The 15,648-nt window shown below is 42.7% G+C and overlaps 1 protein-coding gene across 1 annotated transcript; it reads right to left on the bottom strand.

The window, feature by feature from the left end:
• Positions 1 to 8,683: 8,683 nt before the first annotated feature.
• On the bottom strand, positions 8,684 to 15,447 carry LOC115165668 (probable nuclear hormone receptor HR38). Its single transcript, XM_029718935.1, has 7 exons — positions 14,430 to 15,447; positions 11,920 to 12,707; positions 11,641 to 11,770; positions 11,367 to 11,530; positions 10,994 to 11,196; positions 10,566 to 10,744; positions 8,684 to 10,282 (listed from the first exon to the last, which is right to left on the bottom strand). The coding sequence occupies exons 2-7, from the start codon at positions 12,703 to 12,705 to the stop codon at positions 10,026 to 10,028; spliced, it is 1,719 nt and encodes a 572-aa protein (XP_029574795.1). The 5' UTR covers positions 12,706 to 12,707; positions 14,430 to 15,447; the 3' UTR covers positions 8,684 to 10,025.
• Between the last annotated feature and the right edge of the window lie 201 nt (positions 15,448 to 15,648).

The following is a 15,648-nucleotide window of genomic DNA, read 5'->3' as shown; positions in this document are numbered from 1 at the left end:
ACAGTAAATAGAACTGTTTGGCCATAATGACCCTCGTTATGGTTGGAGGAAAAAGGAGGAGGCTTGCAAGCCGAGGAACACCATCCCAAACGTGAATCACGGGGTGGCAGCATCGTGTTGTGGGGGTGCTTTGCTGCAGGAGGGACTGGTGCACTTCACAAAATAGATGGCATCATGAGGGAAGGAAATTATGTGGATATATTGAAGCAACATCTCAAGACATCAGTCAGGAAGTTAAAGCTTGGTCGCAAATGGGTCTTCCAAATGGACAATGACCTCCAAGCACACTTCCAAAGTTATGGCAAAATGGCTTAAGGACAACAAAGTCAAGGTGTTGGAGTGGCCATCACAAAGCCCTGACCTCAATTCCATAGAAAATTTGTGGGCAGAACTGAAAAAGCGTGTGCGATCAAGGAGGCCTACAAACCTGACTCAGGCCAAAATTCACACAACTTATTGTGGGAAGCTTGTGGAAGGCTACCTGAAACGTTTGATCCAAGTTAAACAATTTAAAAAGGCAGTGCTACCAAATACTAATTGAGTGTATGTAAACATCTGACCTACTGGGAATGTGATGAAAGAAATAAAAGCTGAAATAAATCATTCTCTCTACTATTATTCTGACATTTCACGTTCTTAAAATTAAAGTGGTGATCCTAACTGACCTAAGACAGGGAATGTTTACGAGGATTAAATGTCAGGAATTGTGAAAAACTGAGTTTAAATGTATTTGGCTAAGGTGTATGTAAACTTCCGACTTCAACTATATCTCCCTCACTAACTTTAAATCAAATCATCAAATCAAATCAACTTTATTTATATAGCCCTTCGTATATCAGCTGAAATCTCAAAGTGCTGTACAGAAACCCAGCCTAAAACCCCAAACAGCAAGCAATGCATGTGAAAGAAGCACGGTGGCTAGGAAAAACTCCCTAGGAAAAACTCCCTAGAAAGGCCAAAAACCTAGGAAGAAACCTAGAGAGGAACCAGGCTATGAGGGGTGGCCAGTCTTCTTCTGGCTGTGCCGGGTGGATATTATAACAGAACATGGTCAAGATGTTAAAATGTTCATAAATGACCAGCATGGTCAAATAATAATAATCATTGTAGTTGTCGAGGGTGCAACAAGCACGTCCGGTGAACAGGTCAGGGTTCCGTAGCCGCAGGCAGAACAGTTGAAACTGGAGCAGCAGCATGGCCAGGTGAACTGGGGACAGCAAGGAGTCATCATGCCAGGTAGTCCCGAGGCATGGTCCTAGGGCTCAGGTCCTCCGAGAGAAAGAAAGAAAGAAAGAAAGAGAGAGAGAGAATTAGAGAGAGCATATTTAAATTCACACAGGACACCGGATAAGACAAGAGAATACTCCAGATGTAACAGACTGACCCTAGCCCCCCGGCACATAAACTACTGCAGCATAAATACTGGAGGCTGAGACAGGAGGGATCAGAAGACACTTTGGCCCTATCCGATGATACCCCCGGACAGGGCCAAACAGGCAGGATATAACCCCACCCACTTTGCCAAAGCACAGCCCCCACACCACTAGAGGGATGTCTACAACCACCAACTTACCGTCCGAAGACAAGGCCGAGTATAGCCCACAAAAATCTCCGCCACGGCACAACCCAAGGGGGGGGCGCCAACCCAGACAGGAAGACCACGTCAGTGACTCAACCCACTCAAGTGACGCACCCCTCCCATGGACGGCATGGAAGAACACCAGTAAGTCAGTGACTCAGCCCCTGTAATAGGGTTAGAGGCAGAGAATCCCAGTGGAAAGAGGGGAACCGGCAAGGCAGAGACAGCAAGGGCGGTTCGTTGCTCCAGCCTTTCCGTTCACCTTCACACTCCTGGGCCAGACTACACTTAATCATAGGACCTACTGAAGAGATATGTCTTCAGTAAAGACTTAAAGGTTGAGACTGAGTCTGCGTCTCTCACATGGGTAGGCAGACCATTCCATAAAAATGGAGCTCTATAGGAGAAAGCCCTACCTCCAGCCGTTTGCTTAGAAATTCTAGGGACAATTAGGAGGCCTGCGTCTTGTGACCGTAGCGTACGTGTAGGTATGTACGGCAGGACCAAATCGGAAAGATAGGTAGGAGCAAGCCCATGTAATGCTTTGTAGGTTAGCAGTAAAACCTTGAAATCAGCCCTTGCCTTAACAGGAAGCCAGTGTAGGGAGGCTAGCACTGGAGTAATATGATCACATTTTTTGGTTCTAGTCAGGATTCTAGCAGCCGTATTTAGCACTAACTGAAGTTTGTTTAGTGCTTTATCCGGGTAGCCGGAAAGTAGAGCATTGCAGTAGTCCAGCCTAGAAGTAACAAAAGCATGGATTAATTTTTCTGCGTCATTTTTGGACAGAAAGTTTCTGATTTTTGCAATGTTACGTAGATGGAAAAAAGCTGTCCTTGAAACAGTCTTGATATGTTCTTCAAAAGAGAGATCAGGTTCCAGAGTAACACCAAGGTCCTTCACAGTTTTATTTGAGACGACTGTACAACCATCCAGATTAATTGTCAGATTGAACAGAAGATCTCTTTGTTTCTTGGGACCTAGAACAAGCATCTCTGTTTTGTCCGAGTTTAAAAGTAGAAAGTTTGCAGCCATCCACTTCCATATGTCTGAAACACAGGCTTCTAGCGAGGGCAATTTTGGAGCTTCACCATGTTTCATTGAAATGTACAGCTGTGTGTCGTCCGCATAGCAGTGAAATTTAACATTATGTTTTCGAGTGAAAACAATAGTGGTCCTAAAACGGAACCTTGAGGAACACCGAAATTTACAATTGATTTGTCAGAGGACAAACCATTCACAGAGACAAACTGATATCTTTCCGACAGATAAGACCTAAACCAGGCCAGAACTTGTCCATGTAGACCAATTTGGGTTTCCAATCTCTCCAAAAGAATGTGGTGATCGATGGTATCAAAAGCGGCACTAAGATCTAGGAGCACGAGGACAGATGCAGAGCCTCGGTCTGACGTCATTAAAAGGTCATTTACCACCTTCACAAGTGCAGTCTCAGTGCTATGATGGGGTCTAAAACCAGACTGAAGCGTTTCGTATACAGTGTTTGTCTTCAGGAAGGCAGTGAGTTGCTGTGCAACAGCTTTTTCTAAAAATGTTGAGAGGAATGGAATATTCGATTTAGGCCGATAGTTTTTTATAATTTCTGGGTCAAGATTCGGCTTTTTCAAGAGAGGCTTTATTACTGCCACTTTTAGTGAGCTTGGTACACATCCGGTGGATAGAGAGCCGTTTATTATGTTCAACATAGGAGGGCCAAGCACAGGAAGCAGCTCTTTCAGTAGTTTAGTTGGAATAGGGTCCAGTATGCAGCTTGAGGGTTTGGAGGCCATGATTATTTCCATCATTGTGTCAAGAGATATAGTACTAAAACACTTTAGTATCTCCCTTGAGCCAAGGTCCTGGCAGAGTTGTGCAGACTCAGGACAATGGAGCTTTGGAGGAATACCCAGATTTAAAGAGGAGTCCGTAATTTGCTTTCTAATGATCATGATCTTTTCCTCAAAGAAGTTAATAAATGTATTACTGCTGAAGTGAAAGCCATCCTCCATTTGCGAGTGCTGCTTTTTAGTTAGCTTTGCGACAGTATCAAAAAGAAATTTCGGATTGTTCTTATTTTCCTCAATTAAGTTGGAAAAATAGGATGATTGAGCAGCAGTGAGGGCTCTTCGATACTGCACGGTACTGTCTTTCCAAGCTAGTCGGAAGACTTCCAGTTTGGTGTGGCGCCATTTCCGTTCCAATTTTCTGGAAGCTTGCTTCAGAGCTCGTGTATTTTCTGTATACCAGGGAGCTAGTTTCTTATGACAGATGTTTTTAATTTTTAGGGGTGCAACTGCATCTAGGGTATTGCGCAAGGTTAAATTGAGTTCCTCGGTTAGGTGGTTAACTGATTTTTGTCCTCTGACGTCCTTGGGTAGGCAGAGGGAGTCTGGAAGGGCATCAAGGAATCTTTGGGTTGTCTGAGAATTTATAGCACGACTTTTAATGCTCCTTGGTTGGGGTCTGAGCAGATTATTTGTTGCAATTGTAAACGCAATAAAATGGTGGTCCGATAATCCAGGATTATGAGGATGATGGCTCCGAAAGCCTTTTGGAGTGGGTCTGTGGACTTTTCCATGTGAATGTTAAAGTCACCAAAAATTAGAATATTTTCTGCTATGACTACAAGATCCGATAGGAATTCAGGGAACTCAGTGAGGAGCACTGCATATGGCCCAGGAGGCCTGTAAACAGTAGCTATAAAAAGTGAGTGAGTAGGCTGCATAGATTTCATGACTAGAAGCTCAAAAGACGAAAACGTCATTGTTTTTTTTTTGTAAATTGAAATTTGCTATCGTAGATGTTAGCAACACCTCCGCCTTTGCCGGATGCACGGGGGGTATGGTCACTAGTGTTACCAGGGGGTGAGGCCTCATTTAACACAGTAAATTCATCAGGCTTAAGCCATGTTTCAGTCAGGCCAATCACATCAAGATTATGATCAGTGACTAGTTCAGTGACTATAACTGCCTTGGAAGTGAGGGATCTAACATTAAGTAACCCAATTTTGAGATGTGAAGTATCACAATCTCTTTCAATAATGGCAGGAATGGAGGAGGTCTTTATACTAGTGAGATTACTAAAGCGAACACCGCCATTTTTAATTTTGCCCAACCTAGATCGAGGCACAGACACGGTCTCAATGGGGAAAGCTGAGCTGACTACGCTGACTGTGCTGGTGGCAGGCTGGCTAACAGCCTGCTGCCTGGCCTGCACCCTATTTCATTCTGGAGCTAGAGGAGTTAGAGCCCTGTCTATGTTCGTAGATAAGATGAGAGCACCCCTCCAGCTAGGATGGAGTCCGTCACTCCTCAACAGGCCAGGCTTGGTCCTGTTTGTGGCTGAGTCCCAGAAAGAGGGCCAGTTATCTACAAATTCTATCTTTTGGGAGGGGCAGAACACAGTTTTCATCCAGCGATTGAGTTGTGAGACTCTGCTGTAGAGCTCATCACTCCCCCTAACTGGGAGGGGGCCAGAGACAATTACTCGATGCCGACACATCTTTCTAGCTGATTTACACGCTGAAGCTATGTTGCGCTTGGTGACCTCTGACTGTTTCATCCTAACATCGTTGGTGCCGACGTGGATAACAATATCTCTATACTCTCTACACTCGCCAGTTTTAGCTTTAGCCAGCACCGTCTTTAGATTAGCCTTAACGTCGGTAGCCCTGCCCCCTGGTAAACAGTGTATGATCGCTGGATGATTCGTTTTAAGTCTAATACTGCGGGTAATGGAGTCGCCAATGACTAGGGTTTTCAATTTGTCAGAGCTAATGGTGGGAGCCGTCGGCGTCTCAGACCCCACAGCGGAAGGAGTAGAGACCAGAGAAGTCTCGGCCTCCGACTCACTTAATGGGGAGAACCGGTTGAAAGTTTCTGTCGGCTGAATAAGCGACACCGGTTGAGCATTCCTACAGCGTTTCCCTCCAGAAGCCATGAGAAAGATGTCCGGCTGCAGGGACCGTGCGAGGGGGTTTATACTAACGTTACTATCTGTACTTGCTGGTGGCACAGACGCTGTTTCATCCTTTCCTACACTGAAATGACCCTTGCCTAACGATTGCGTCTGAAGCTGGGCTTGCAGCACAGCTATCCTTGCCGTAAGGCTTTACTTTAACTTTAAGCATCAGCTGTCAGAGCACTGCAGCTGTACACAGCCCATCTGTAAATAGCCCATCCATCCAACTACCTACCTCATCCCCATATTTGTTTTTCTGCTCTTTTGCACACCAGTACTTCTACTTGCACATCCTCATCTGCACATATATCCAGTGTAAATTGCTAAATTGTAATTACTTCGCCACTATTGGCCTATTTATTGCCTTACCTCCTTACTTCATTTGCACACACTGTATACAGATTTTTCTATTGTGTTATTGACTGTACGTTTGTTTATCCCATGTGTTACTCTGTATTGTTTTTGTCGCACTGCTTTGCTTTATCATGGCCAGGTCACAGTTGTAAATGAGAACTTGTTCTCAACTAGCCTACCTGGTTAAATAAAGGTGCAATAATAAATAAAAAAGGTGACTTAAAAAAAATGTATCAATATATTCAGCTCTATTTACTCTCAGATGTGAATATGCTAATTAGCATCAAAGTAGTCATCATGCAAGACTACAAATCCCTGCATGCGCCTGCACGTCATCTCTAGCTGGCACCTTTGCTAACAGGTAAATGTAAAGAAATGTACCCAATTTATGAATTACTACATTTTAGCAAACATTTAGATTTGTTAATCCAGAGAGGCTTACCTTTGCCTTGATTCAGCAGTCACTTCCAGATCCTCATGGCATTTTGTTCTATATGTTCTTCTGGCTCCCGAGTGGCACAGCAGTCTAAGGCACTGGATCTCAGTGCTTGAGGTGTCACTACAGACACCCTGGTTCGAATCCAGGCTCTATCACAACCGGCTGTGATACGGAGTCCCATAGGGCGGCGCACAATTGGCCCAGCGTCGTCTGTATTTGGCCGGTGTAGGCTGTCATTGTAAATAATAATTTGTTATTAACTGACTTGCCTAGTTAAATAAAGGTTACTTTTTGTTTTCTTTAAATCATAGCCACATTGGCAGCTAATTAGCATTTTATTTGTTGAGGGTAAATACAGGTGAATGTATGGATAAAAGTCACCTTGTCCGAGAGATATTTACACGGTTATCAAAACGTCAGCCCTTATTTTAAGTATTTCTAAATTCCCCTATGGGGAAAATTTAATGGTGTAAAAATGATTGGAACCATTTCCCTGTTTGACCGCTAGGTTTTATGGGTATTATGACTCATACTGTGGTACTCTAGAGATACAGATCAAATGGAGACAGATCTGGGTTGGCCATACATAGAATCCAGAAACCTACAGGCAAGATCACTCGAAAGACACTGGAGTGAAACCTCCAAGGGAAACATACCCCAATGTCCTATCCAGAAGCCCATGGGCTTAGAATATTTTTGTTTTAAGTTGATCATCCTGGCTATGGTGGCTATGCCCTGTTGATTTCGTCACCTCATATTTTGTTGGCACACTGTACCTAGCAGAGCCCCATTGGAGGCATACGATGGCTGAACTGATGGTCCATATACTGTATTTGCACATATGAACACTTTGTACAACCAGCTTGATTACACCAATAGCAAAGTAACTGCCAGCAGTCTCATCTGGAAGTGCAATCTCTAGAAGTAAGAAGTAGGACTAGGCCTAACAGCTAGAAAGCATTTTAAATAGTTAGTGGAATGGAGTGGATTAAAATAGGTCCTGGTACTCATTTCATCCTAAGTAAATTCACACTACTGGACTTTCAGTCTGAAAAATTGATTGAACAAAGATTCTATTAGGGAGAACAATTGTTAATTACTGTACAACAACTCTAGCTCTTAAATGTTTTGTTAAATCACATTAACATTTCAGTTTCTATCATGAAAAAATGTACTGTTTTAAGTGTCTTGTATTCTATTTGTGCCATGTAACTTAAAATGCAGAATTTTACATTTAAAAAAAAAGTTTTATAGGTGAGCAAGAATCAATAAACTCATTACATAACTCTATTTTATATGGAGCTGCAGTATTGAAGATGAAGAATTCTCTGTATGTGTAAAAAAATAAAAAATAATGCAATGCCCGGAACAAAATTAGATTGTGGCTTTAACATTTCTATGTCTTGTGACAGACTATAAGATTTCCAGCAATTCAACTAAGGAGAAACTGTAATCCTTTTGATTTGGACAAATGACATATGACTCACTTTATCATAACTAAGGACCTATTACTCAATTTTGTAAAAAAATAAATAAATAATCCTTCAAAGGAAACTAAACATTATGTACAATAGCTTTAAATCATGTTTCTCATTCCTTGAGCAATATAATCATAGAATTCAAGTGCTATTTGCATCTGGAAATGTCATGGAATGCATTTTCTCATTTGTTGATGGGCCCATTCTTAGATGGTATGCCCATCTTGCATATTGTGGCTTTAAGTATCCCATGCTAATTTAAAGACATTCATAGTCACAATAAGCGATGTACACTGAGGAACACTCTGTCCATCAGACTGATCAGGGGAAAGCTATGATCCCTTCTTGATGTCACCTGTTAAATCAACAGTCAACAATCAGTGTAGATGAAGGGGAGGAGACAGGTTAAAGAAGGATTTTTAAGCCTTGAGATAATTGAGACATGGATTGTATGTGTGCCATTCAGATGGTGAATGGGCAAGACAAAAGATTGAAGTGCCTTTTTAAACTGGGTATGGTAGTAGGTGCCAGGCCCACCGGTTTGAGTGCGTCAAGAACTGCAACTGAACTGGAGGGGTTGGGGCACGACCTGAACTGGGATACCATTTGGGGAAATGTATTTGTTACCTCTAAAAACCCAGCACACCAGCTTACACATTATGCAACCCCATTTAGACGTTTTAAGGTGAAGCTGATTCCTACTCTAATCTGTGATAGATGTTGTTGGAACACTAATGCACATGTTTTGGGAATGTCCTGTGGTGTCCCAGTTCTGGTCACATGTTTCAGATTTCCTCACAAAAATGATGGGGTTCCTTGTGAACAAAGATCCACCTTTATTTTTGTTGAATGATGACTCTTCATTTGTACTGCAACTGGTTCAGAAAATAATCATTTATGGAGGGTTAAAAGCAGCAAAAAATGTTATCATTAGTGCTTGGATTACCCCTGCAATCCTCTCACCTCAAACATGGTTATCATATTTTCAAGATATTCTTCGTATAGAGCGATCAGTGGCCGTGATGAACAAAGCTCAGGCAAACCCAGTTGAGGCATGGGATGTAAAACTATCATAACTCTTGACCAAGCAGTGGACCTACATGTTAAGAGAGAGGGGGTGACATTTTTTGAGAACATAAATATTTTTTTGTATATTTCATTTTGGGTACTCAAAATGTACTCTTGACCAGTATGTAAATAGTTTTGTATGTTTGTACAAAAGATTGTGGTCATGTCAGTTAATATTTGTAATGTGCTCCTGCGCACTGTATAAAATGATCAAAAAAATAAAAACTCTGCTTGGTTTTTCACACTCAACAGTTTCAATGAATATCAAGAATGGTCCACCACCCAAAGGACATCCAGTCAACTTGAGTCAACATGCCTCCCTCTCAACACGTAGAGTCCATGCACCGACGAGTTTAAGCTGTTCTGAGGGCAACTCAATATTAGGTAGGTATTCCTAATGTTTTGTACACTCAGTGTGAAACTCAATGCAAAAAACATAATTAAGTTGTAATATTTGTTCTGGCTGCTCACTCACAGCTGCCATATTTCAGTGATATTTACACAATATCACAAAGTATAATCATCACTATCTGCAATTGGTAGTTCTCAACAATATCAGGTACCCTTCTCAAATGTCCTTATGATTGTAACATGTTTCAGTCACAATGCTGCAGTGGAGTCATTGTGGCTACGCTATAACACCATGATAGTAGTAAAATCTTGAACCTGAATCTGAAAAATACCATCTAGCTAAGGCATAATGTACATACGAAGCAAGATGACGCAGTCCTTAGTATCAGTCATTACATTTCACAGGCCTATTTTTAAAGTGCACTAACGCATGTTCATCAAAATCTAACTTTGTTTACTTAACTTATGGCAGTCTGCTTTTGGTCCATGGCCTGTCTGTTTTTCACTCCAGTATAAATAATTAGTGCACACAAAGCCATACATCTGAAACACTGCACTGAAACACAAAACTATTATTGAAATGATAAAGTTATTTATCCTTTTAGCACCATACTATGGCCATTGCTAATGCACAAGAAGTCCTATTTTCCTCAAGTGCGATATAGCTTCAGAGCTTTTACGATAGTATTATTCAGCACTTTCATGTCAGTCTTGTTTCATTTGTTTGTCCCTACTCCAACAGGGAGATCACTTCATCATTTATCGTCTCTTTAGCACACTGTATAGTCTTTTCTCGCTCTCAGAAAGGCAGAGTTTCCATGAACATTTTGTCCACTATGGGGGGTGGTGGTACCAAGTCCTCAAGCTTAAGATAGAAGATGCGCTGCAGGCCCTGGGTGCAGAGAGTCCGTAGCTCGGGCAGTTTTCCCAGGAGGCGGGACAGGTAGTTGGGCCGAGTGGAGTCCGAGGCGCAGCTCGAGACGTGATCTCTGAGACAGGTGATGAGCTGGTTCTGGAACTCCTCCACCCGCTTGGGCTCCTTCAGGCCGTGGCGGTCTGTGGAGAATCAGGAGACAGAAAAGGCACGCGTGTGACCGGATAAAGTGTGGAGAGCATACATTTTTAAATAGGACATTTATTATTGTTCTGTAACACAATAACATTATGTAAGCCTGAATCAAGATTTATGTATATCCAGCTTGTTCAGGCAACTCAGGTCAGGGTGAGCATAAAGATTGACTGCAGGCGCTATGTTGCAATGTCACACTGTACTGGATTATGGTGTGTTGTCTCTGTTAACAGAGCCTGACGCGTATGCGTAGGTAGGTTGAGCTCTCACCAGTGATTATGACCAGCGTTGTGAGGCAGGAGAAGGACGACATGTCCAGGTTCATGCGGTGGAGGCTCTGGGAGAAGTCCATGATGGAGTCTATCCAGTCACCAAAGCCCCGTACACATTGCATCCGGTGAAGCACCAGTCCATTGCAGAAGATCAGCTTGTGTGTCTCAGGGTTGATCCTTGGAAAGAGAATATAAATAGGATGGATTAAAAAAATGTTTGGTAACCCATGATTGTTGCTTCTAAAATATCTGCACAATGTGAGTTGTGGGTGCAATCAATCCTGTCATTCATATTGTATGTACTGTATTATCCTAGCAATACAGTGACCAATGTCAATACAACACAGTTATAGCTCTGTATACGCAAGGTGGTCTTCTGGACCATTTACATTTTATACAATGACATCATTTGGTTCTTCTTCTTACCTGTATGCTAGTCGCAAGATGAACAGTTCCACGAAGGCTGACTTCAGTAGCAGCTCCTGGTCCTCAGAGCAGAAGGCAGTGAACCCAGGGATGCTCTCAGCCCACTTGCTAATCACGTCCATGGACGCCGTGAGGAGGTTGTAGAACTGTTTGACGTCACCAACGTCTGCTTTCTCTGACAGACTGGCCACAGTCTCCTGGTACTGAATTAGAAAGGAAGGTGAAGAGTTAGTTCCATTAGGGGATTGCCGTGCATTCTTTTGGTTCAATTTATGCTCCATCCTTAGAAAGAGTACCAACAGCGACCTTATACCCCAAAAAACAATAAGTCATAATAGACAGACCACAATGGAGAATTTGCAGTAGTCCTTACCTTAGAGTAGTCCAGTTTCCCAACACTAGGGTTTGAGTCAATGTGTGCCCTCACAAGAGAGGCAATGATATTAACTGGAGACCCAGCAGAAGATAGGTCCTGGGCTGCTTTTGGCTTGGAGGGCAGACGACCTCTTCGACCTTTTAAGCTATCTGTTCTCACAACTTGGAGAGAGCGAGAGAGATACAAGGTCAATAATGTCTTAGCAACAGAGAGAAACAGTAGTTATTGTGAAAGATGTGGTAGTAAAATGCATCTGAAGTGCTGGGCTCACCTTCTTTCACCATGCCTACTGCCAGGCACTTCTGAAAACGACAGAATTGACAGCGATTCCGTCGCCGCTTGTCCACTGGACAGTCCTTGTTGGCAAGGCAAACGTATTTGGCTTTTTTCTGTACAGTACGCTGCAAAGAACACAGAAAAAAAACTTAGCTATTAAGTTCAGGCTAGCAATGTAGCTGCATATATGAATTGTGTTTGCATTGCATGAAAAATGCATTATACACCAATTTATGAAATAAATTGACGGAAGAGAGAAAAAAAAGCTACTCACCTTGAAAAAACCTTTGCAGCCCTCACAGGTACGAACCCCATAGTGCTGACAGGAGGCGTTGTCCCCACAGACAGCACAGCGACCCTCATTTCCAGTAGGGCTGTTCGGTTTCAGCGACATGCTACCTTCCATGAAGCCAGAGTCATCTAGGGTGCCTGGCTCCAGGGTTAGAGGGGAGAAAGAAAGCAGGGAGGGGTGCTGCTCCTGACTCAGAGAGAAGTGGCCTTGCTCAGCCAGCTGGGGCTGGTCCAGAGGAGACAGATCCTCTACTGAGCCGGGGCCGTAGGTGAAGAAAGAGGATGTCTGTGATAATGCAGTCTTATCAGCCACCCAGCAGCCCGGGCTGGGAGAGTAGGGGCCGGAGGCCGAGGCCCAAGCCGATGCAGGCTGGGGCTGGAAGCCTGGGGTAGAGGGAGACTGGGCTGACGCCGGGCTGCCGAAACATTCAGAGCCACCAGAAGACAGGGCTTCGTCAAAGTAGCTCAGGGCAAAGCTACCAGGGTAGCAGCCGTAAATCTGGAAGTCATCCAGCTTGAAGGGCGATTCATGGACAGAGACTGTGCTAGAGGTTGTAGGAGCTGTGGCGATCTGACAGGAGTAGGCATCAAACTCGCCAGTGTAGGTGCCCACCAGGGAGTTGATGCTAGGCAGGGAGGCGGCAGAGAGCTGGTCCGTCTGGCTACTCACGTCCATGGCTAACCTGCAGGTAAGGTCCAGGCTCAGAGACTCCGAGTTGTAGAGGCTGTTATCATAAGGCTGAACATGCGGGGGGTGAATGCAGGCCATTTCTGTTGAGTAAAGGTGCAGACAAAACGTGAGAACATTTACAAAGGCAATTTTACGGAGGGCCTGTGTGAGCTGACTGTAAGAGATACTAGAATCTACAGTCATGAATTTGTAGTTGACATCCTGTACCCCTGGGTTGCAAATCCCTGCATAGGTTATGGAGGACTGTCAAATCTGTCTCATCTAAAGGCATGAAATGAATTTACTTCAGGTGCCAGATTCCCCCTCCCCTGCAGGATAAGCCACAACTTCATAACTGTGCCCTTCCTCCCAACGTGTAGTAGGCAATGCTAACCCTTCTGACTCCGCCAGTAGATTCTGAGAAAACGGTCTCTCTTGTAGAAAGCCTTGGTTTCAGTTGAGTGTTTTCCCCAAACTACATCCCAATTACCATGGGTGTAATCTTTAGCCATCATTAACGTTCCATTTTGCAACTAAAACAAGTTTCTATTGGACAAATACAGGTAGGTCCCGCCCCATTTCGTTCCATTTGCACAAATGTTTTGTAACAGAATCAGCATAATGAACACGACCCTGGAAATCCTTGAAGTTTAAAAACATACCGAACTACATGTCTGAGGGGGTTGGCTTTCAGAGTATGGACTCAGGCCATGAAGCAAGAGGAGTGTAGATCCCCCACTGAAGGTAAAAGACTGATTTGAATGTCTGTCAGCACAACTAAAGTTAGGCTGGGGCTGGAAGATTTCTGGATAGATGCACCATCCAGAAATCATGTCGCCATTTCCTAGTTGCTAAAATTCTAATAGTTTGCTTAATTTTTGTTTATGTGACAAAAGAAGCAAGTATAGTGTAGAGAATCATTGTACCATCTAAACCGTTGTCAAATAGCTTTTCCATTATCAAAAATATTGTATTTTCATCTGTTTGAAGCTGGTGTACAAAACCGAAAGTAAGACACAAAAACAAATCTTAATGGGAAGCATAGAAATAGCGCACATAGAACATATCTACTGCTTCTTAGACTTGTTTTCAATGAAGAGTGACAGATCTATAACACACATTTTATGTGAAATTGCTCAGGTCCACAAAAAGTTACATATTGCAGCTTTAAGTCTGTCTCCATGTAGCCACACTAGTATGTTTCTGTCTGACTAGTACATTGCTTTAAAAATAGTGTAGCTGGCAGTGCATTCGATTGTGATGCATTAATGCACATCAGAGGAACTAAGTGGAAGCACATGTAGTACCTCATACCTGTATCAGCAGGTAAGCCACTGCATGCTGACAGTTGCATGTAACATGCGTATAACTAAATAACTATACACATACAGTATGATCATTTGTTGTTGTTTTGACTTCTCATGCAGCAATTCACTGTCAAATATACAGTATTTAAATATACAGTAACTTTTAATTGTCCTCCCAATCACCTATAGATGGCATGTCTCTCCAGTTCTAAGGTATTTTGCATGTATGACTTTTAGATTTATGTATCTCAGGATAACATGGTTGTAATTAATTACATTAACTTACAGAATGCACCATAATAAGGGGTGGCAGGTAGCCTAGTGGTTAAGAGCATTGGGTCAGTAACTGAAAGGGCACTGGTTCGAATCCCCAAGCTGACTAGGTCAAACGTCTGTCAATGTGCCCTTGAGCAAGGCACTTAAACCTAATTGCTCCTGTAAATCACTCGGGATTAGACCTCTGGTAAATGTAATATGATACTGACAGCAATACCTGAAAGCTGAGCGCTTCCTTACCTGTTATAACCCAATAGTATTTTAATCAATGTCCGTATTCCAAGCGGTAGGTCGACATCTCCAGTAGTTATTTTTGCTCTGCAGTTCAAATGTTGTTGAGGGGAACACATTTTTATACGATCAATTGTATCGTACCATAACGTCAGAGGGACGCCCCGTTCCATTTCCGTACAAGGCAACGCCGAGGCGGGTATCTTTCCAGGCTGAAGCCAATCAGCTCGCGTCAGTCAGAGGTCCTTGCAAGTGACGCACTCGCGGGATTCCATTGAAGCGGAATCAACAGAAGTAGCTTACTACAAACACATCGAGAGACAGAAGTTTGTTAAATATATAAAAAACATAACTTAACGCAGAGCAAAACAAAACAGCCTACTTTAGATGACACAAAACAACGTTCAGTCGCTCATTGGCCAAATATCACATGCATAATAAATTGGCACGCTCTCTTCATTTAAATAATAAAATAATAAATACATCAACTTTTCCCCAATTTAAATTAAGTTTAACTTTTTACCCAGTGATGTTTTTTCAATTAAAGATGCTAGATATGACAAATAGCCTTCATCACACCTGCTTACCAGGGTTTTTATTATTGGCCTATATGTTTTTGTCATGTCAGTATTTCCTTTCAATAGACACTTTTTGCTTCTATAGTGACTATATTTTTGGACATAACATGCTGATAAAGGTAAATGATGTTGTACTAAATGTACTAAAGTTTAAAAAATATATTTTTTATATCTCCAATGTGTGTTTTCTAAAAGACCCCCAAACGTGAGAGATATTGTGGTTAAGTCTGATTACCCACCAGAGAAAAGGGAAACTTTTGGACAAGGTTCCGGAGGGTAATTACAAATGTGGCCAATGTGCTCAATGTAGCTTTCCATACAAATGCAACTCATTTACCCACCACCGCACAGGACAAAGATTTAAGATCAAGGGCCTGATTACCTACATGTCAACCAATGTTATTTACATGTTGAAATGTCCTTGTGGTCTGTCTTACATAGGGAAACCCCGTAGAAGCCTTAAGACACGGATCAGGTGATACAAGAAATCGGGTTGCTGCTCATGTTGTACAAGCTGGACGTCCTAATAGTTCTCTGAGATGCATTGGAATATAAATGGTCAAGATGTCACACAGGGGTGGGGACATTGAGAGGAAACTTCTTGAAAAGGAAATCTTTCTGGATCCAGAGGCTCAACACACGGTCTCCTC

Source organism: Salmo trutta, chromosome 28, assembly GCF_901001165.1.
Source record: "Salmo trutta chromosome 28, fSalTru1.1, whole genome shotgun sequence".
Taxonomy (NCBI): Eukaryota; Metazoa; Chordata; class Actinopteri; order Salmoniformes; family Salmonidae; genus Salmo; species Salmo trutta.
This window is presented reverse-complemented; position numbering and strand designations above follow the sequence as displayed.